The sequence below is a fragment of the Odontesthes bonariensis genome, chromosome 20, assembly GCF_027942865.1.
Source record: "Odontesthes bonariensis isolate fOdoBon6 chromosome 20, fOdoBon6.hap1, whole genome shotgun sequence".
In the NCBI taxonomy this organism is placed as follows: Eukaryota; Metazoa; Chordata; class Actinopteri; order Atheriniformes; family Atherinopsidae; genus Odontesthes; species Odontesthes bonariensis.
In genome coordinates this window covers 18,902,115-18,924,845 of record NC_134525.1, presented here as the reverse complement: position 1 = coordinate 18,924,845, position 22,731 = coordinate 18,902,115, and the positions used below count along the sequence as shown (strand labels likewise).

General features: G+C 42.7%; 2 protein-coding genes across 2 annotated transcripts; one reads left to right on the top strand and one right to left on the bottom strand.

The window, feature by feature from the left end:
- The first annotated feature begins 1,001 nt into the window (after positions 1–1,001).
- ccdc191 (coiled-coil domain containing 191) lies at positions 1,002–15,504 on the top strand. Its single transcript, XM_075453098.1, is given in 16 exon segments — positions 1,002–1,067; positions 1,354–1,489; positions 2,712–2,864; positions 3,223–3,401; positions 3,532–3,755; positions 5,692–5,833; positions 5,963–6,193; positions 6,377–6,616; positions 7,239–7,612; positions 9,334–9,425; positions 11,777–11,859; positions 11,958–12,059; positions 12,188–12,331; positions 12,940–13,092; positions 13,371–13,525; positions 14,689–15,504. Coding segments are annotated over 16 exon segments (2,616 nt in total). The 3' UTR covers positions 14,831–15,504.
- Positions 14,907–21,619, bottom strand: zdhhc23b (zDHHC palmitoyltransferase 23b). Its single transcript, XM_075452558.1, has 6 exons — positions 21,492–21,619; positions 21,177–21,424; positions 19,741–19,910; positions 17,476–18,165; positions 17,095–17,262; positions 14,907–16,120 (listed from the first exon to the last, which is right to left on the bottom strand). The coding sequence occupies exons 3-6, from the start codon at positions 19,890–19,892 to the stop codon at positions 15,853–15,855; spliced, it is 1,278 nt and encodes a 425-aa protein (XP_075308673.1). The 5' UTR covers positions 19,893–19,910; positions 21,177–21,424; positions 21,492–21,619; the 3' UTR covers positions 14,907–15,852.
- Between the last annotated feature and the right edge of the window lie 1,112 nt (positions 21,620–22,731).

Genomic DNA, 22,731 nt, shown 5'->3' with positions numbered 1-22,731 from the left:
GCCATGTGCTCAGAACAGTCATTTGTTATAGTCTGCAAAATCATACATGAAGCTATTTTAAACTATCTATTTTCAATATTCTAAACATTTTCACCTATAAAGATAATTTCATCCAGTTTACAGAGGAGAAGTTACCATGGCGAAGTAACTATGTTACCATGGCTACTAAAGAGGCTGAATACACAGCTAGAGAATAACGGGACACGTAGTCCTAGGCGTCTTCATTTATGCGACATTTGGCCAAAAAAAAAAAGTTTGTTTACTCCATTACCCACAATTCTTTATTGTTCAAATAAAGAGTCGTTACGACTCGTGTTTTACTAGGGGGCTTTGTAGATAACTCTCAATTCGCTTTGGCTAACTGAGTTATTATTAGTTGATTAATGTGTTTCGCGCATGCTGCTACTGGGGTCATTAACCTACCAAACTGAGGTGTAGCATTGTAATAAAGTTTTACGTCGCAGTGTAAAATGACATTCTCAGGTCACACACCTCACCTTTTCAGGTGGAAAAGGGTCGGGTCTGCAAACAAGGTAAGCATGGATTATTGGAAAACTGACAATGTCTGTAGCGGTTGGATCAGATATCACTGTTGAGAAAAGGGGATTAATTAAACCGCAGCCACTCGTTACAGGTAGTGAATTAAAGGTCATCAACTTAACTTTATCTAAATTAGAAATCTAAAACATTCATTAAAACTACTGCCACCATCGTGGCCCTTTTCGCAGCAATTTTGTATATCCAAGAACGTCACAGCACAATTGTTAAACGCGTCTATTTGCATCTATAAATGAAAGACAAGCACGTTGACGTTATGTATAGAGTTGGCTCGTGTTGGGAAGATTAATGCAGGTCTTTCTCATTTACTGGCGTGCTTTCGGCTAGACACACCTGCAGCCTGAGACTGATAGCCGAATCGCTGCTAAGCGCTGACCTTTTTTAGGTCTGGAAAATGATTCTCAAGTAATCTATTTAGGGCAATATCTAAGCTTTCCCGTGACATGATCCACAGACACCAGGCCAGCTTGGCTCAGCCCCCAATTTGCACACTACAGATGCAGCGCAAGGTATCACTGAGCTTATCCAGTGGTTTTAAGCAGGCAAAAGTGACCATGAGACCAATATGTAGGCTATTGTTAGTCTTTCTTTCTAGTACTATCAGCTTTCTCTTTAAATATCTTTTTACAGATGCCAGTGGGGAACGATGATATTGATCAGTGGAGAAAGGTGGGAAAAACTTGTGTTGGTCCAGCTACATTTTTCATTAGGCACATTGTTGTATTATTGTAAATTCTTTTGGAAAATATTTGTTGTTTTGCTCACAGCCCTGCATTGCGTTTTCCTTTTCTATAGCGAGTGGAGATGGCCTCTGAGTTTGCTGTCTCTGAGGTGTTCTCCCACAGGAGAGCTCATCCAGGAATCAGCAGCCAAGTCGTGCCTCTGCAAAGCTCAGAACAGCTAAGAGATCACGACAGTGCTTACAGTGAAGGTAGATCGACCTGCAACATAAATAATACGTCTACCCCCCAAAAAAATGTAAAAGTATGTAAACCCCTTCAGAATTTTCTAAATGAATATAACAGGATATAACGCAATACTTCCACACCGCTGCTTAAACTAGATAAAGGGAACCCAAACATTACAATTTACATTTCAGAATAGCAGTTGTGTTTAAGGTTAAAGAAGAATTAGGTATATCAGTCTGTGAGATGACACTCAGGTCTGATTGAGTGGTCTGTTTGTTAGGGTTTGAGGTTAGACCAGGGGTGCAGTCCAATAGGTATTTTTTTGCCTGAGTGAAACGACCCAGAGGTTTCTAAGTAGATGCCATGAATTCGAGCTTTTTGAATTCACTAACAGTTTGGAAAAGAGCTTCACTCTTTCCATTATTAGTCCTTTTAGCATAGGAAAGAGGATCCTTCATGAGAAAAAAAGGAAATGACGTCATCTTACAGTATCTGGCGGCCAAGTGACGCCCAGTTGTTTTCATGCAGTTGTTCTAACTGGAATTTGTGTAAATAAACGTAAGGACAGAAGAGTGTGACCAGCCTGTAACAACTTTATATTTAACTTGTGTATTTTTTTTAAAGAAATGTACCAGCCTTGTTAATAAAATAATCTTTTATGTTATATCTAATTATATTAATGTGGAATATACAATGTATCCACTTAAAAAAACAAAAAAACATGATAGTTATGATATCAGGCAAATGAACTGTTTGGATTTTCGATTTCTCAGAGCTGTAGTTTCACATCGCAGCCTTACGCAAGTCCAGCCTGATTCCCTTTTAAAGGCCCGGTCTTCTCTTCCCAAGTTCTCACAACTCAGATTCTCCCTTCCATCTTTCCTTTGATGGAAAATTTCATGAGCGTATCGTATGTGGGCTGCAGGGAGGAAACCACTGCTCTTAACGAGACTGTAAGAAAAGTGTTTTGTGGATTGATGAGGCCCAATTGGAACTTTCTGGTTAACCCACCAAAAAAAAAAAAAAAAAGTTCTGGCGTAACAACGTCATCTGGTCTGTGAAAAATGCTGATTGTGGTAGTATCGTAATGTGGGCTGGTTTTGCAGCATCTGGGCCTAGATGGCTTAACAATCACTGATGGAACAATTCCATAAATGATACAAGTCTAAAAGAAAAAAATTCACACGAGTACTCATGGGTTCACAAACATTCAAGTGCTGTTGTGTGATCTGTTGCATCTTGCAGCTCAGGCTCTTCTAGGTGACTGGTTGAGCACTAAGTTACGGCTGGAGCTGGAGATGGACGATGAAGATGAGCCGAAGTGCTCCACTGAGACGACACGGCCTGCTGCACGAGCTAGTGCTCAGCCAAATGCCCTCAGCTACAACAATTTTGATGGTATGAAAACTGTTAGCTACTTAATTAGTTTGAGGGTAGTTTAGTTTAAAGCAGCCTACTTCATGGTTTCTAAGAGTTTTGCTGCATGTGATATACATATTTCCATTACAGCAAACTACCTGACTTAATCGAAGGTACGCTGTTTTACACACCACGGTCAAATGAGCTGAAACCAGTGCCTGCCAATATAGATGAAAACCTCATGCAAAGTGAAACAAATGCGTTTGAGTTGATGAGATGAAAACATGTCCTTCCTGTTTAAACCCCCCCCCCCCCCAAAAAAACAACGTTATTTGCAATGTGCTACTTCTCTTTCACACTTCTTTGTGCAAAAAAAAAAAAACAACCCAAAACTTAGATCTTTATAACTGCCTGGCTGAAGAAGAAGAACATGCTGCTGTGAATAGCTTCCTGCAAGATCTGATGAAGCAGGAGGTGCTTGACTCTGGTAGAATGGAGGAACTGGTACTTGATGATCGAGAAACACGGAAAAGATTTCGAGACCCGAAAGTCACCATGGAAGCACGCCACCAACAGGTGTGTGACCAGTGTGCATGTCCCGTTCCTCAGCTTGCATGCTGAGACGTGAATGGTGGAATCAGTAGGAATGATGGGTGCTCGCTTTGTGTTCTCAATTAACGCTAATTGCTACTGATTTCCACTGGAGGTGCGAGAGAACAGGGCACGGTGGGAGGCTGAGAGACAGAGGCAGCAGAGGGAGAGGGAGGCTCAGCGGGAGACCAGAAAGGAGGCGAAGAGGATTGAGCGACAGGAGGAGATGAGGAAGAAGCAGGAGGAACGCTGGCAGGATGAAATGGTGCAGCAGGAGATGGTGAGATTGCGACGCCAGATGGAGGAGAGGAGAGGCCTGGAGCAGCTAGTTCGACAGAGGTAAGGTATTCACAGCAAGTAATCAGTTCCATTCATCTGAACTCTCTCAAAGTTCTATTTGATTGAACGGATTGCGATCTAATCTGTTCCGCCCTCCTCTTGTAGATTGAATCGATTACTGGTAACAAGTGTGTTGCAGATGAACCCTTTCTTACTTAAAAACTGTTGATGAAGAGGCTCTGTGGAGGGCACATAAGTGATGTTGTGTAACCATCTATCTCTATGTGTTTTCTCACTCCTCCGTAAATGTGTTATACGGTAACTTTGACTTTATTTGTGGAAAGCAGCCTGTGGTGATAGGGATAAAATGACATTTTCAGAACAAACTAGGCCGTGTGGGAACACTGAAACACTTAAAAACCAAGAAACCTTATAGAGATGTAATTGGAGAGATGGGAAGTGTTCGCAAAGTGAAACTGTAAACCAAACAAACAAAAAAAAAGTATCTTGCAAAACAAACTTACTTGAATTTACTGGATTGAGTAAAAGATGCTGAAAAACAAGATATCGGCCTCATACACTGACAGCACTGCTGCAGTAATGTTTACCAAAGCATGCTTACATTTGTCGAGCGCCAGTAAACACAAAGTACATGCACTATGAGGCTGATGGGAAAATCCTTATTTCAAGAATTTGATCAGAAACCAAAGTATTGAAAAGGCTGTTGAGGAATCACAGATCTGTTTCTGAACTTCTGTGAAGTTGTGAAAAATGAAGTAATGGGATGCCTGCAAAATCATTGAACCTGTATTTAATGACAAACCACACAAAGACAACATATCAATTGCTGAAAATAAGACATTCACATCTTTAAATACAGGCTCTGTTTAAATTGGATTGCTGCTACACGTGCAGGAGCCTCCCTTCTTTCTACAGCACTCTGGACTGGCGGCAGGCCAGTTTATAACCCTGAACTCTTTTAAAGCAGAGCTATGTTGTTGTGATCGATACGTGAGGAATGTTGTTTGGCACAGTATGGCCTTCCCTGGGGAGGCTGTTATTTGGATGCCAGCATACAACATATGGCTCTAAACCCTGTTGAAATCACTCAGCATTTATGTTGCCTTCGCAGAAGTGCGAGTCACCCAGGTCACGTGCAATAAAAGCCCATCGTGCCATCACATATGCTTACTTTTGAACTGTGCACTAGTAACAAGCAGGGTGGTCACTCTCCTCTTTAACTCAGCAGCTATGCTCATTGATATTGGGCACAAATGCTTTTTTCTTTGCGTGCTGGAGTTTTGACTTGCTTTTGTGGATGCACGCATGAACTGGTCTGAAAATCACTTCCATTGATCTGTTTTTTTTTCAGAGTATTTCTCCAGCTTTATCTTTTAATGATATTGTGTATGATTTATGATCCACGTGAAGAAAATTTAGATTTTTGAGTTCAGAAACTATTCTTTAATTGCTACACTGTGTTCTCACAATGTTTCACTGAGCGCTGGACGCCTCCCTCCTGAAGAACTCAAGCCTCTCGGAGACGCTCCTTTCACATCAGATAGTTTCACTGATAACAATGAATCAGTTGTGAGATTCATTTACTTTTGTTTTGTTTCTTTGTGTTGGATTTGAATGGTTTGGAAATCCTTGCTCCGTTGTTTGATTCCACATTTCACACAACAGCTCGACCACCTCTTTTGAAATCAGGGTTGTTTGAGGTTTTCGATATATTTTTTTTTTCCTGAGAGAAATACCACAGCATCAATTTTCACACACATCTACAATAGAAAATATACGAACCTGTACCGTATTAGGCACAATTAATGAAAGTTGTGAGTCTTATTCTTGTTTTAGTCTACATGATGACTGGTTTATTTTTGTACAGAAAAAAAAGGTTTCATTCTTTACATTTTTCACTGTAAAATTTGGGAATCTTTATGATTCTTCTTGGGAAGTTGTCAGACCTGGTATTATTCGTGTTCTCACCGTATAGAGAAAGGGAAAAAGCTGAAGTGCAGCGGCCAGCCTGTAGCTTCCAGTCAGCCCATACAACTCTCCCCAAGCAGCCGCAGCATGTTGAGCGACTACGTCAAGAACACAAGATCCAAACAAAGGTTCACATGAGCAACCTTAAGGTTGGTTGCCTGTACTGTGTATGTGTGGGTTTATTGAGAGATTGATGCCACGTACAGTATGCATTTACATAAACTCTCTAACTTGTGGTCTTGCATGCATGCATGCCTTTTTTTTTCTCCATGTTTTAGTGTCTGCAGAGGCATTTCTCTGGATGGCTTTCAGTGGTGTTGGACCGAAAGCTACAAAAGGATAAGGCCATCGCCCTTTGTGACTGGAGGAGGCAGCTGAGAGCATGGCGGGCATGGCGAGCAGTGGTGTGGGCGGAGCGAAAGCAGCGAGAGGTGGCAAGAACAGAGGCAGCACTGCGAATGGAAAACAGGCAGGAAGCATCGACCTCTGATGTTAAAGAATCCTGTTAAGCTCTTACTGTATTCCACCAGCCTTAGTTTACAGAGTGTAACACGCTACACAAATAGACTGTTGATGAAATGTTTTAATAAGCTACTCACGGACTGAGAACATTTATATTTTGTCTGACTCATTAGTAATGGAGGGCAATAAAGGATATGATCCCATCTGTCTCCTCCTCCAGGCAATACCAGCTGGCTGTGGAAAGCGACCGAAGGAGGCTGTTACGGCGATGTCTGAATGAGTGGCAGCTATGGTGTCGATTGGAGAAGGAACAACGGAAACTTCTAGCCCAGCAGCAGGAGATCAAACGCAAGATGACTGCCTTACTCAGTGCTGCATCTACAGGCAAACTCATGGCCACAGAAACCCCTGCTGATCAGCCAATAAGGGTCCCACCGGTGCCTCCAAACGAATCTGAGACCATAGCAGAGGTGAGAGGGCCTCACACAAATCCTCAGCTACAAAACAATCCCTTCATTAACACTTGCCACTGAAAACAACCTGATGATTCATATTTTAAAAAGTGACCCATGGTATCACAAGCTTGACTAAAACATCAGCCCTGCCCTTGACAGGCCACGCTAAAGGCTTAATTACTGAGGAAATGAATAAGTTTGGAAACTAAAGTGAATAACAGTACTCTCCTCTTAACTTTTTTTCCGCTAAGAAGGAAAACCTTTGCTACTGGATTATTTACAACTGTAGAGAAAATGTGGGAAAGAAGAAAAGCAGCGGCCTTAGATCATATGGAAGCGGTTCCATACTGAAATGAGACATCTAGGCTGCCTAGAGCTTTACCACTTGTCATTACCGTGCTCTAATTTCCCCCACACAGGGAACCCAAAGGGACTCTGATGATTGAAGAAACAGGATGGGTAGAAAGAGGCTCTGCTGCTCATATAAGAATTACTGGAGCAAGAAAAAGTCTTATTTAAAGTGCCCAGAGAAACTTAGAAAATCTTGCATTGCTCTGTTATGTTCCCTCAGCTCTTTACAGAGTTTGATTTTTCCATGTATAATCCCCTCGTCTCTGGTCTGTTATTTGCTCTGTAGAAGGATCGCCACAGGTTAAGCACCTTAGCCCCTGGCGACTGTGCAGTACGTCAGGACAAGACCTCTGCGAGAACTGCGTCCCGGCCGTTTCAGCCATGGCAGGTGACCCGGGGCCAGGCAGCGCCCACTGTTGCAGAGCTCCGTGAGGCACGGCAGAGAGTGGAGGTGGAAAACAGGCAAACTGTTCAGCAGCAGATCATCGTACAACAGAGGAAGCTGCTGAAGGATCAGCAGGAGCAAATTGCCCGGCTGAAAGAAAAGCAGAACGCGATGGGTTTGCAGCTTGAAATGGAGAAACCTGCACAGCTTAGTCAACTATCAGTACCAGGAGGCACCAGACCAAGGAGCCACAGCTCTAACCCCAGGGAGCCGAGGTAAGCTCACTGCACTTGATAAAAAATTTAAGCCACCGAAGATCATCGTCAAAGTGGGGGTAAATTGGTCAATTATTGTATCAATGTCACTTCATAGCTACCTAATCTTTAAAGCAGTTTACAGTGTGAGACTGTCTTATATGACAGTCTCACCTGTCATATAAGACATATATGGCCCCTTTTATGAACTATTTAAAATGTGCATGTAATTCCTGATAATAGATCATTTACAGATGCTTTATCAGATAACCGGGAAGGCAAAGAGCGACTTTTGGGCTTACACCCTTCTCACACTCACACAAAGGGGTCCCGAGTAAAAGGGTAACAAAGTATCATTTCTGCAGCTTTACACATTCAAATATTAGGATCATCTCATAAGGTGTTAACCCAGCCTCATTAAGTCACGTGTAACTCCGAAAATTTATACGTCATAACGAAGGGTTGGCACAATAGTCCACTGCGCCTACAACTGTAAATGTGAATAGTTGCAGAAGTGCATAACAGCTGGACACACAGAAGTTACGCAGCAGTTTCCCCACAAAGTCATAGGTTAGATGATCCATCAAGTGTACAGGCTGGAGAAGGACGAACCGCAGCAGGAGACATTTATCACAACCTGACAGCCAAACTGTTGTCCGGAAAAGCATCTTATAACCTCTTGTGATGTTGTTCATACCAGCTGCTGTCAGGGAATGATGTCTGGTGAGTGGTGTATATTAGTCAGATTAGAAAATGTACATGTTTAATACTTAAGTTAGTCAATATGAATCAGAAATGATGGACGGAAGATTTACATAAATATATATATGTGTATACGTGTAAAAAAGTAACAACTTTACTTTTACCAACTAAAAGGACGTGTCCATATGGACATTATTGAAATGGTACATAAATAATTCCCCAGTGCTGAATGACGTGGATTTGAGTGGAGATACCTTTAAGGTAACAGTCTAATTACTAATTACATTTTATGTTTGAATAGGCGAACTAGGTGATATCTAATAAAGTCCCTATATATTTGCTCCCTCGTGTCAAATAAACACCTACATCGGGAGTTTGACAATTTCCTTTTTACTAGTTGAAAAAAAAAAAAAAAGATAATACACATTATTGGAGCTAAATGACACAGACAAAACAATGGTTTTGCCTGCTGTGTCTCCCTTTAAGAAGAAAAGAGAAAGAGATCAGAGTGAGTCCACGATTTAGCTATACCCCCTGCTGAAAAGAGATAAAGAGCCCAGTGGCTCTGGGAACAAATGTTTAAGCCTGTCTTGAGCAGCTCACTGGCAGCAAACTGGCTCTGAACATACTCCTCTGCGACGTTGTGCTGGTTCATTATTGAAGCTCTAAAGACGGATCTAAAAAGCCCTTTAGAGATGGCGAGTAATTGTTTATTTCTCTTTTCTAGATTTTGTCTATAGACTCAGAACACCACTAAACAGACTAAACTAAACATGGGTTAGAATGATAATATCCCACATTGTTGTGTTCATGAGCTGCATCAAGATGAACTGGAGTAAAAACCGTTTTCTAGAAACAGCTTTCCTTATGAAAAACAAATTAAATTGGAGTGGATTTAGAGCCATCACAGGCTGCTGTCATTTAGTTCACCTTTCTTTAGAAACTCTTTCAAAAAAGAAATTAAAAAAAATTGTCAGGGAAGGAGAAGGTTTGACAGAGTTTTGTTTCTGTGCTTCTGGCTGTAATGATAACTGTTGCAGAGCATCAAGGGTTGCTGGAGAGCCTGGCGGTCAAAGCGCACCTTTACAAAAAGCTGTCCAACAGCCGACCTGCCCCCATCCCGCCATCACAGGTGAGTCCGAAAGCTCCCTCAGTCTCTGAGGTAGGCCGCAGAATGCGTACACAAACTCACAAATGCATGCAGTGTAAGCATACGCAGAAGGCACTCGCAGTGCCTCTGGATCTCACTTAATAGCTGTGGATGTTATCCTGTGTTATTTGACCCCTAAATTTCAGCTAGATGGTTTTCAGATGTTAATGGAAACAGTAGGTATCAGAATATTTTAAGAAATTGTAAAAGACGACGACAGCAAAAAAAAACAAAAAAAACAAACAATAATTGTCTAATAATGATATAATTTGCATGTCACTCTCTCACTTCTCTCTCGAGTGCATCAGCAATCTTCTGAGTTCCGCATACATTCAACGCCTCCAGCACCGGAGGCAGCAGAGCGGCCCTACAGCATGATTGAACCGCGGTAGTCACTGTATCTGTATCATGTTTTAGCTAATCCAAAAGACATGCTCAAACTAAATTCCCCTCCGTCATTTCATAACATCAAAGAAGACTTGGAGAGATGGAATAAACTCCCGCTCTCCTTAACTGGGCACTTTTCCACTATCAGGAAGGATATATCTTTTTTTAAATCACTCCTGTTACCCACCCCTGGGTGGGTTCTCCTCTGAATTTATGTGTTAGCCTTGATGCACCAAACTTTTCTCACTACTTCCTCCCCCGTCAGCTTCAGTATATCTGACACTAACACAACAAACTTTACTTCTGCCTGACTTGTTAGACCAACTCTTAACAATCTCCTCCCTCAGCACGTAGTCTTCAATAGATACATCAATTAAAACTAACAGCCGCTTCAGATTTGACACCATTAATATTGCCCTCACAGCCTGGTGGAAAGCAAATAACCTACTTTATTCAAAGCCGTGTCTGTCTTCTCTTGCTTCTGTCTGGCACAAAACCCATGATAAAGCACCTGTCAATTTTCCTGCGTGGAAGAGAAGAAGAGTGATCCGCCTGGGGCATCTTTTCTGTGGCAGCTCTCTCATGACCTTCAACCTTCTCAAACAAACAGCTTACCATGGCATTTCCACTATCAGTGCATACAGGTTAAAAAGTCCTAAAGAGAAGAAGGAAATTCATTTCTCTGACAACTTCCCTCCTCCCTAACTGTTTAACTATTACTCAGTGGGGTTACATGGCACTGAAAGGATCGGATAATTGGCTAAATTACAATAAGAATGAGCTGAGCAAGGGTAATTATCCTTGGATATATGGCGGTGAATGAATCGAATCAGACTCAGGCATTCGAGAAAATGGCGAATGAAGAGCAAGATGAAGCTACTTGCCATTACATTTCGTTTGTGATGAGCTGCTTATTTGCACAAACGCGATGCACAACGGCGCATTCTCCATAGCGTTGTTTGTTTCTTTCTGATGGCGACAACAATTGTAATATTGTCTCTTCCGACTTCCGGTTCACGACCATGGGAAAAAATCTCGAGCATGCGCAGAACGCAAAGTCTAATTCACCACGTGCTTCGCCTGTCTGCAAACACGTTTAATTTGACTTTCAACCGAGTTATCTCGGGGTCTTAATCCGATCGCGAGTAATCTTGTCAGATTCAGGCATCTACATGCAATTAATAACTCAATCTTATTGTAATTTAGCCAATTATCCGATCCTTTCAGTGCCATGTAACCCCACTGACTGTCACACATTTACTTGCTGTTCTCTCCCCTTGATAATGCAGCTTCATTTCAGTGGACAAAGGGGCATCATACTTTAATTTACATCAGTCAGATATCAAATGAGAAACCATAGGTAAAAATACATTCTCCATTTCAATTAACTTTTAAATTCAGATTATTCAGAACGAGGTTCTTCACAGAATACACATCACCCATCACATGGGCTTCACACAGCAATAGTTTTAAGTGTCTCCCTTTAGAGAGACAACCGAAGTTAAAAATGTATGGCAGTCCCTTCTTTATTATCTAAATCAATGCGCTCCGTTCCATCCAGAGCTCTACTTTGGTTTTATCTCTCAGTAAAATGTTATCCAAGTCGTTATTCATTTTATTTATTTCTTACAATTAGTGACCGTCATGGTTTTTGCCCATTAAGTCCTACTTAGTTCAGTGTGCAGCATATGGCGCTGACTAAAAGCTCTGTTCCAAGTCAGCCTGAAGCTCATTGAATTTGTTCCTAGCACCATGTCTTTGAAGCGTCGGTTCTGTGACTGTGAAACTATTGGTAACATCACTTTATATGTCAGACTTTTTAAAAATTCAGTTAATTAAAGTCTTTTGTTGATGCTTTGTTCTAATGGTAGGAATTTGGTTCATTTGTGCATTGAATACTCGTTATGCATTCAGAACTGTTGTTGCTCACCTCTGTTTCTCTGAAGCAATGGAGGCCCGCGCAAGACAGCGCGCAGAGCGAAGGAAGGAGATCGAGGAGCTCAAGAGAAAGAAGGACGAGGAAAAGCTGGTGAGATTGAAAAATCACTCTGGAGTGATGCTCTTTTGGGACTTCTAGACATTAACGGCATTTAACCCGCATACACATTTTGAATGGAAAATTGTCAGGCTGAAATGAAAGCCGCTGAGGAGCAAAGGCAGAGGGAGGAAGAAGAGGAGAAACGCAAGGCCGCAGAAAAGCGGAGGGAGGAGAAGAGGCTGGAAAGAGAGGTGAGATGTACTTTACGCTCTATTAACGTTCACAGAAGAGCCGAGTCACTCGAGTCAGAATGCACGACATGCGCAGCCTCTCCTGCGACACAGAAGATTAAAATGATTGTCACTTTCCGCCCGTACAGAGGGAGGAGGAAAAGCAGAGGCAACTGAAAAGGCAACAGGAGTTCATGAGATCCGCCCGTCAACACTACCACAGAACTTTACTGCTACGACGAGGCCTGGCACCATGGAAACGACTGATTCAGCTCAGACAAACCAACATGGAGGTAAATCACCCGTCCTGTTGGCTTACAGTAACATATATAGAGTAACTGCCTGGCCTAAGTCCACCAACATGTCATAGCTGTGAGTAGTGCACTTATATCTGTGAAGAAAACTGGGAGAGGAGCTCAGGCTGCGCTGGTTAGATTTTTCTCCACTAACAGTATACTTTTCCACGACTGTGAGGTCCTTTGGAACTTTGACTTTGTAAAGTCCTATTTGAAGTTTATTGTTGATTTAAAAAAAAAAAATTAAAACGTACCACAAAGCACACACTGCCCTTCCACCGGCAGCCCTCTCAATCATCTTCAGAGAGGGCTCATATGAGCTAAGAGTAAAAAATAATCAAAGCGTAGAGCTACAAACCCCATTTGCCCATCCCTGGACAATACACTCAGTGTACGACACCCACGCGTAAATCACATAAATGTATTATTATTTTTTTTTTTTTTAAAGGCACAGTCCTCCAACCTAATTCCCCCGGCACTTATCATTTCATCTATGTTCCTGTCTTTGCGACCACCACTACACCTCTCACGGCGAAAGATAAGACGGGGGCTTTGTCATCTCATACTCTGTTGTTTCTACCTTGAACATATGAATTTCCCACCAGCTGGCCGAGGATCATCACAATCGCTCCCTCCTGAGGCAGTCCATACTGAGATGGCAGCAATCTGCAAGAGAGTCCCTGTATGAGAAAGAGGCTTTAGCTGACCAACTATACCAGCATTTCTTGCTTCGGAGAAGCTTAAACTGCTGGAAGAATGTATGTATGCACACACACGCACAAGAAATATAAAAGTGGTTATTAGCCCAAAAATGCTTAGCAAAGCCTTTTCATAATCAGACTCCTCTATATGCACTCAATCATGTTCTCGATCTCAAACAATTATATGTTGACAAATTTGAAATTACAACCTTTCTGAATAAATTCTGAAATGTATTGTTGGAAGTTAGATCGAATGCCAATAAGCAGTGTTTACTACTTACCACTGACCCACTCTCGTAACATCCTGATCTCTCAGTGACTGCACTTTGTTTCAGCTGAGGGACATGTGGATGATTCAGGAAGAGCGGGCCGAGCGTTTCTACCGCAGACACACTCTGAGGAGGTTTCTGCTCGCGTTAGTGGACCATGTGACCCAGGAGAGGCTGGTGGAGTGGGACCGTCAGGAGCTGGCTCAAGAGCACAATAACAGGTCTGCTACCGCCGATTCGCCATATGTTCACTGTATGGCTGAAGGAATATTGAAGTAATATGACCCGGTGGCAGGTGTTATTTTGAATTTGACAGTGAAACGCAACATGAGCTTAATGCTCAGAAATGACAATGTCTTGAAGGCATTCAAGACACACTTTCACTCAATTTAAAGACTTTGAAGAGCTGTTCTATGAAAAGTTTGCTTCTTTTAAGACATCGATGTAAAATCTGGCTGAAATTAGTACGCAGTTAAATGAGTGTCTCTCAGTCAAAAATCATCAACTTCTCTCGTAAAATATTGAGCAAATACATTTTTTCTTACAAAATATTATGGCATCGTTAGCTCGATTCACTCAGCGAGACCAAAGTCTTTACCCCCCACAAATAGTTTCAAAATAAGATAAATATTTTTGCAGTCACTCTCCCCCACCCTTCCGAGTGCAGGTTGAGTTACTTCCATTTTCCATTGTCCCCTAAGAAATGCCAAACTATTGATTACTATTAAGTGTACAAAAAAAAAAACATTACTGGACATGTGTATCGGTGGTAATCAGTGAAAGATGTATTATCTAACACTTAAACATGTAATCCAGTTTATATAAACTGCACATGGCAGTGGCTGTAGTTTTGACTTGATGGGGCAAGGTGAAAATTCAGATGTTCCCTTCATTCTGAAGTTAATTCTCTAGTAAATAACATTTATCCAGTTGTTAAGATAAACAAACTGACACCCTGATTAATGTTTTGTCTTAATGACTTACACTGAAATTGTTTTTTTTCTATATAATATAACCTACAGATTATGCTCATTTAATCAATTAGTTGTATTTTAAGGTATTTAAGGCCATTTTGATTTCTGTATCATTTCACTGTCAATGCTACTAACTGTTTTTAAACTTCAGCTTTCAGGTGAGGTCTGCTACATGCACTTTGCTCAACTGAGGTTGTTGTAAAGTGCTTTATAAATAAAATTGGATTGGACAGGACATGACCACAGGCTACGGGTGAATTCCCACCAGCACCCCAGCTGCCACTGCCAACAAGCCCCAAATAACATGTGAAAACTAATTAGGTGTTGTCAAGCTAGAGGTCCCTATAATCCATTTGGTTATTGCTCACTTGCTTTGTTCCCGTCTGTCCTTCCATCTGTTTGCTTCCCAGACGGCTGCTACATAGATGTTTCTTGGCCTGGATGCGGCTTCCGTGTGTGCTGCGCAGGGAAAGGGTGAGGAACGAGCGGCGGGAGAAGCTGAGCCGGAGAGTGGCGGAAGTTCTGCCCGATTTCTGCTCCCAGCCACTGTAAAGCTTCAGGGGAAAGCTGTCATCAAAGGCAACAAACTTCACACCCAGACAGGCAACAAATATCTCAGAAGAGGAAATGATGACATCAGTTTCATTTAATACAAATAAGTTAAAATCAGTCCATACAAAACACACAGGGACACAGCAGGACTGATACAATTATTGGTGAAAAAAAAAGGGAACATTTTTTTGATTCTCTTGAGGGGAAACAGGTGGTTACAGTGGACAGAGGATGTGCATTCAAGTTTTTCTTTTTTAAATGTATCCCAAGTTGTTTCATCTTAAAACGCTTAAAAGGAACTATGAATATGTCAAAGCAATGAATTCCATAAATGCTTCAATTACCCTCATGCTGAGACGTTTCATCCATCTGTGGTAAATATCTATATACTATGACGCATTTCACAAAGTCAAGTGAGGCCAAGTGCTGTCAGAGTTTGAGAAAGACAAAGAAGGACGTATAATGAGGAAACACATCAGTCTTCATCAGGTGAATCTATATACCCAAAGGTGTCTTATTCTTATTATTGACACTGGGCTGAAAAAAAAAAAAAAAGTCTCTATATGCACTAACCAACCAGGAATATTGTTTCACTCATGTTTTCTTGTTCATCTTCCACCAAGGCACTAAAATGTAGCAGAGGCATGAAGTCAGTGTGCAAGTCCAAGGAAGTCAGTCAGAGTGAAGGAAAGGGTGATATTTGTGTGAGGGATAACAATGAGGCAGCAGTGGTAGGCGTATAAATTTGAGTGGTGGGTGGATGCAGCCGTACAGATGAGATGCCAGTTGTCAGTCACGTTAATGGCAGTGAATCCATGTTATTAGGGTTTGAATTTATTATTGCTAAGTGTCAAAGTCAGTGCAACTCTGGAGCTGCAGTTGCACCTTAACGCAATGCTGACAGCACTCCAGACACTCTCAGGTTCGCAGCCAGCAGCAAGAGTCATTGTAAATTGAATAAAGGGACAACGTTGCCATCCAGTGGACAACAGTGGAATAGCAGCTATATTTGCAACAGTCTCTCACACCAGGTCTGTGGGAGGTGGGGGGCTACGTTTGTCTCCCATGGTCATGAACTCGGACCAGTTGCCACGAAAGCCTTGAGAGTAGACGCCGGTGTCCACAACGAGTCCCCAGTAGGCGCTGCGGGCAGTTTTCTCTCTCAGAGCTGTTCGTGCCTCACGCTCCGTCACATTGTAGCTGATGTTGATGATTTGCACGACCAGTAGGTGAAGCAGCCCGACAGTCACGATACTGCTGTACCACGCACAGGTGAAACAAAGAGCAGAGCTGGAGAACAAAGAGGGAAGGTGTTCAATCATGATATAAAACACAGCAAGAGGCACTGCACTGGGCAGATTATTGCTCCACGTGACCTTAGTTTAGACACTAGTATGTGTAAATCTAAGGAGGTTTTTCACATACATGGCAGCCATTCACTGGAGCTCTTTTGAAAGCCTGTTATAAGTGTTGTCTACAGCAGTGCCAGCACAGATCCTTTTAAACACTACTTATGGCTCTGAGCAAAAACAGTGAGTCTTTCTCCAAAAGCTTATTAGGCAACCCTCTGAGGATCTGTAACTGATGCAACTCTGCAGCGATAGAAGCATGTTGTCCAAGGAGCAAGAACTGCACAGAAAGTACCACTTCCTTAGTTCTGGGGAAAAATATCAAAATGCCCCTCAGTGTCTCTGTCAAACGGTTTCCCTGAGCTATTAAAATAACATAATTATGCTCTCGATTGCTGCTGAAAGGTTCCCCGTTTACACGGGCTCCTTCTGAACATTCAACGGAACAAAGTTTGGAAGGTGTAGCAAAGCTTGGTACGAAATTAGAGCACTTGCTTATTTTCTATGACTAACGATGCATCGTGTACGCAGATGTTCATTACATATTCATTCATTCATCCAAGTGCTGTTCAAGCAAAAGCCACAACTTCAGTTAGATGGCAGTTGTTCTGTATCTTGCAAACAAAAACTTGCTTATAGAGCCTTAAATCTTAACAGCAAATTTAAAATAGATACTTTGCTTACCAAAAAAAAAAGACTAAAAATGGTGGCACAATGTTGCTCAGTGCTTAGACTACCAAAGCTAACTAAAACCATTCCTAAAGTAATCCTTTAATCCGGTACCACAGAAACCCCATATCAGGACAGGTTGTCAGTCTACTGCAAGGCCAACACAGCGGCAAACGATACAAAGAGGAGGTGACAGTCACATATTCATCCCCGTTCTTACAAACTAAGTGTAAACGTTTTCAGTACCCGTACTGGTTGTAGACTCCCGGGCAGTAGAGTAAGGCTGTGAAGACGTTATGCTGTGGACACACACTCTGCAACACAAGCCTGATACCGTACAGGGACGTCATCAGGAAGAAGAGCAGTGTGAGCAGGAAGCTGCGGTGATTGGCCTGTCCAACGCAGCTGTTTATCCTACCCCAGCAAAGAGAGGAGGGGGACGCACAAACACACACACACAAGCATTTGATCATTTGATGTAAGCTCATTGCCTTTATCAAATAACAGCAACTGAACCTTTTGGAAGAAAAATTCCACTGTTTTTTGGGATTTGATGTGTTAAGCAGACTCTGCTTAGAAAATACAAGAAAGAAAGAGGAAGAAACGGCCCTTTTTAACGAAACCCACCAGACACAGTGATGGTCGAGACGCAGCACGCAGACACCACACATCCGACAGTGTCCCGCCCTGGGAGGACGCGCCACCCTGCACGTCGGGCACCAGTTCCTCCGGCTACTTTCCTTCGGATCCTTCCCCTCCTGCTCCAGGGGACTTGTCCGGTTGGCCACCGTCATGGTCACATCCGGACTCTCCCTGCTGAAGCTGGAGTCTCTGTCTGTCATGGGACAGTAATATGTCACCGTGCTGTGGATGGTCTCTTTGTTTGGTTGAACGATGCCAGGATCTCTCTTGGTGAGGAGAAGCGCTACCAGGGTGAGGATGACTCCTAGACTTACAGCTGCCAGCTCAAGCAGACCGACATCTCCGCGGGGAAGCACCTCTACGATGAACAAGTAGTACATGTAAGCCAAGGAGAAGAGGGCCAGGCTGAGGAAGAATAGCGTCCGTCCTTTCTTGCGGTGGGTGAAGTAGTAGTACCACAACACTAAGCCAGGCAGAGCCGTCAGAACCACAATGCCAAGCAGGAAGTGGAGAGCGGCGAGGTGCAGCAGGGCAGGAAGAAGAATAAGAGGAGGGATGATGGACAGCTCCAGTTTTCGGGCTCCGCCCCACAACCAGGGTACACGAATCCGATCTGAGACGACATCAGCCACCTGTGACAGGGATTCAGGTTTCTGAGGCTCCCTCTTCAGAAACCTGAGTGAGCAAAGAACTTCCTTTGAACCAGGATACCCATATACACTTTTTTCACATTTGATCATGTCATAGCAGTGACAGCACAGTTGTAATCAATGGTATAAATAAGCATTATCCATACTGCACTGCCCTGATGTTTGCTATTAGCAACGCTTGTGCTTTACCTCCAATCACAAGTAAAAATGTTTGTGAAATCAGACAAATACTTAACATCTTAGAACGCAAATAATATGATTTCTGTCGTTTACCTCTGAGGCTGGGAATATACTTGCTTTTTAACTTTGTGTTAACATAGGCAGCAAGTTCAGCTGTCAGTACAACTGTTCACACACACTGCCAGGACAATTAAAAATAAAACCTTTAACCCCAACTGATTACTCTGTTTCAGATGTGTCAAATAACTGGCCTGCATCAGGCAAACAAAACAAAGGAGAGTTATGAAGCTCTGAAAATATTTTAAGAACTATCCGACGCATTATTAAACCTGAAAGGACAGTGGTCAACCATCACCTTTGAGGAAGAATGTGTGGGGGCGGAAGAAAAAAGTGAAAGTAAGAGCATTTACACAAATGCAGGGGAAGCGAACTTGAGGTATTTGGACTAAACAGTTGTGTAACCTTCAGAAAACCACATATCAGTGGGTTTAATCAAAGAAAAAATGGCTTCAATTTGCAAGGGAGCAAGAAGATTGAACTCTGGAGTAATAGAAAAGGGTGGTGTGGTCTGATAAGTCCAGATTTACTCTGATCAGGGTAAGAAGAGCCAGTGATGATGTGCTGTTTACATCATACCTTGTGCCAACTGTACAGGCCTGTTATGATCCAGCTGGTCAGGTGGCACCACCTTTAACCTCATACTTCCATACAGTGTTCCCAGAGGGGCAAGGTCTTAAAAGGCATCTTGTTCAGTTGCCAGAGGGGGATTTTAATGAAATATTCTCTCAGCTTCTAAGACAGGATAACAGTGTTGACCAAAAGACTAATACTGTTATCCTTAAAGACATACCGTCATCACAGTGACATCACAGAGCCCTCAACCTCATCCCAGCTGAAGCAAATCATGAGTCAATACATGATGGTGTAGTCCTGTTTTAGACCAACTATAAATCGCACCGTACCGGGAGCTTTTTCAAATCAGTATTATGAAAGCTAAATAACTGTGACCCCGCAGCATTAACCAAATAAGGTGCAACTGAAACATTGTGATATGTGTGTAGGCGTAACAGAAAAGTGTTCTTTGTTTTTTTTTTTTAATTACCAAAGTAGGTGGGCTCGTGCTCTAAGGGGCCATTAAAAATACAAGGAAAAAAACACCTTCACACTTTTTCAGTCTGAAACAAACTGAAAATTCAACCAACCAAAAGACCACCACCTTAAAGAGAGACCACGAGCAAAGGTGAAGATGGTAAACATCTTTCTTTACAGCTTGTCAAATATAAAGGGTTCTTATGCTCCCTTGTGTCATGGTAACCTTTCAAACTGTTGTCTGGATAAAATAGAGAATCTACAGATGCTTATTTAAGACAACAAACATAACCACAAACAGCAGCCCAGGCATCAGCTTCCCTTCTCTGACCTGTCACAGGCATCATCCAGGTCCTCGCAGTCACAGCAGCAGGCCGCGACATGGCTGCGCTCTCCGTGTCTGTTCACATACTCGCAGCAGCACAAGCCCGCCTCCTCCTCCTCCTCCTCCTCCTTTAGCACCTTGCTCGCTCGCTTCTTCATGACAGATAGCACCGCAGACTGTAAAAAAAAAAAAAAAAAAAGGTTTTGCCATTAACTACACTGAGCTGCATGGAGTAAAACACAATCAATGAAAACTCCTCTTTAAGCCCACTTTGCTGAAATGATCTGTGGATACAGCAGATTATCATCCGTTTGCATGCGTTTTAGATGATGGACTGGCTCCAAGCTAAGAATTTTCCCACACAGCACTGCGAAGCAGACCCCGGCCATTTGACCCAACCCAACCCTGAATGCTTCCCACACATCTGTCACACATCTGTCACACTGTAATGATTTTCAGCACGAGAGCCCTCCCACCAGTGCAGCTCGCTGGCTCATTTATCGTACCGATGGATTTAAGGTCGAGGTGTTGTCGGCACTCATAATAACCACACTTTTTCTGCCACCTCAGTCTCACACCAATGACTTCCACGCGGAGAAAGGAAGCTGTCGAAGTCAACAGAGCTCTGCAGCATCTCTGTGGTGAGAACTTACAGGCTGTATCACACCTACTGCTTAATGGGTGTGTGGTGGCACCAAACAGCAGGCACATCTGCTCCCTGACAAAAAAAATAAATGAGAAAATAAATAAAAATAAGTACTGCTGCAATGATTCATACTGCCACTGTAGCGCTCAGACGTTTCTGCCAGAGGTGTGCAGTGCTTCTCAACTGCAACTGGTACAAGATCATATTCAAAAAGCCTCTGAGAGGAAAGAGGAAGGCAGCTGCAGTTCTTACAGTTAATTCACAGGTGAGATTGGGGATATAGACTGTTAACATAGGCTGCCAACCCAGCAACTGTGTGCCACAATTGTCCTTATTTGCCATCACCTGTTAGCAAAGAAAGCTTTTAGGGTTTACACCACCTTTTGTGGGGATTAACTTTTAATCAGCTGGGCAAATTTCATCGAAGTGTCAATTTGTATATCAGTTACAAATGTTTGCCCCATTCACCTGTTGGGTTTCCACTTAACTAAATATCGTTAATTCTGTATTCTGAATTGATTAAAACACTCGTGCCCATCAAACATATCAGAAAACAACAAACGTTTGTTGGATAGTGATAAAAACAACTATCGGCAGGGTGGGCCTGGTTTCCGGGTACTGTAAACACAAGTTAATAAATATAAGAAAATTTTGCTGAGCTATGAAATAAGACTTCTATCACTTTTAAAACTAATGACTGACAGGTGGTCACAGTTAACCCACGCTGCCAGTTATTTTTCCTATCCTAACCAGACACAGTGCTGCCTCACTCAGAGTCAGTCTAACTCGAACGTACCTGAACACTGGGCTGCTACATGCCGATGTTCCCAGGAGCGCGAGACATCGGTTGAAACAACTCCTTCTCAACGGAAGTCTTGTTCCCGGACAGCAGCAGTCGTATCCGGCGTTTCTTCCCGCTACATGACGCTCGGTGGTGCAGCGAAAGTCACACGAAAGACGGCAGCCGATGAGACTGAAGGTTGAGTCCGTGTATGAGTCGACCGGGAACTCCGCCCGGGGCTGTTTCCAGGTTCTGGTTCGGTTCTGTTTGGAGGACAGTCGTGCTGAAGTGAACAGTTTCCCCTCGTGACGTCAAATGAGGAAGACTTACCCCGCCCAGGCCTCGTGTCCTTTTTTTACCCACCGGTGCAAAGAGGGCTACTGGATGAAAGACTTTTGCATCAGACACTCAAAGTGCGGCCACGGACATGGACTGCGGTCAAGTGAGCAGACGTTCGTCTTTTCGTGATTTAAAGTGCGCCCGTATTACAGAATTTATGGCAAATGCAGGAAGTCCATGATACGGAGCGTGCAAATATTTTACTCCACTGTAAAATCCCTTTGATCCATCATTTCTGACAAAGGCGTGTGCACTTGAACTCAGGACCATCCTGACTGTTCACTCACTCAGTATCAAGCTCATTCACTGTATCATTTTGGAGAAATTCAACCTCAAAGGTCATTCGTTTGATGTGAAAAAGGCATTATTTGCAATATTTATGCTACTGTAAAATCCCTTTGATCCATCATTTCTGACAAAGGCGTGTGCACTTGTACTCAGGACCATCCTGACTGTTCACTCACTCAGTATCAAGCTCATTCACTGTATCATTTTGGAGAAATTCAACCTCAAAGTTAATTATTTTGAAGTGAAAAAGGCATTATGCATATGACATCAGCCAGGTTTGCAAGAACTGATTCCATATCAAACACTGTCACTGCAGTTTAATTCTTTTGATACTCCTAAAATAATTTTGTTCTATTTCTGAAGAATGCTTAATTCAAAGTCATGACAGAAACTTTGACCAATAATAATAATAATAATAATAACTTGGACTTATATACCACCTTTCAAGGTACCCAAGGTCGCTTAACAAGAGAAAAGAAGGGGGGAAGGGTAGGGCCGGAGGGGTGGGTTTAAGAGTAGGACATGGAGAAGAGATGTGTTTTTAGATTCTTTTTAAACTGTAGTAGAGAGGGGGCAGAACGGATGTGAAGTGGCAGATTGTTCCATAGGGTAGGGGCAGTTGAACAGAAGGCCCTATCTCCATATGTTTTTAGTCTGGTGCGAGGAACGGAAAGTAGGTCCTTGTCTGAGGAGCGCAGAAGCCGTGACTGGGAGTAGGGGTGGAGGAGATCAGAGATGTACTTAGGTGCAAGTGAGTGGAGAGATTTGTAGGTCAAGAGAAGGATTTTATAGGTGATGCGTGCTTTGACAGGGAGCCAGTGAAGTTGCTTTAGGATGGGGGTGATGTGCTGCCAGGGCTTGGTGTGAGTTAGCACCCTGGCAGCTGAGTTTTGAACATACTGCAACCTGTTAAGGGCCTTACTGGGTAGCCCAGACAGGACAC

Bases quoted from the DNA above. Each gene is read 5' to 3' on its own strand.
- zdhhc23b (XM_075452558.1), bottom strand. From the start codon at position 19,892: ATGAAGAAGCGAGCGAGCAAGGTGCTAAAGGAGGAGGAGGAGGAGGAG. The intron at 18,166-19,740 runs GTCAGAGAAGGG...TTGCTCACTCAG, and splicing joins CTGGATGATGCCTGTGACAG to GTTTCTGAAGAGGGAGCCTC. The intron at 17,263-17,475 runs GTGGGTTTCGTT...TTGCTGGGGTAG, and splicing joins CTCGACCATCACTGTGTCTG to GATAAACAGCTGCGTTGGAC.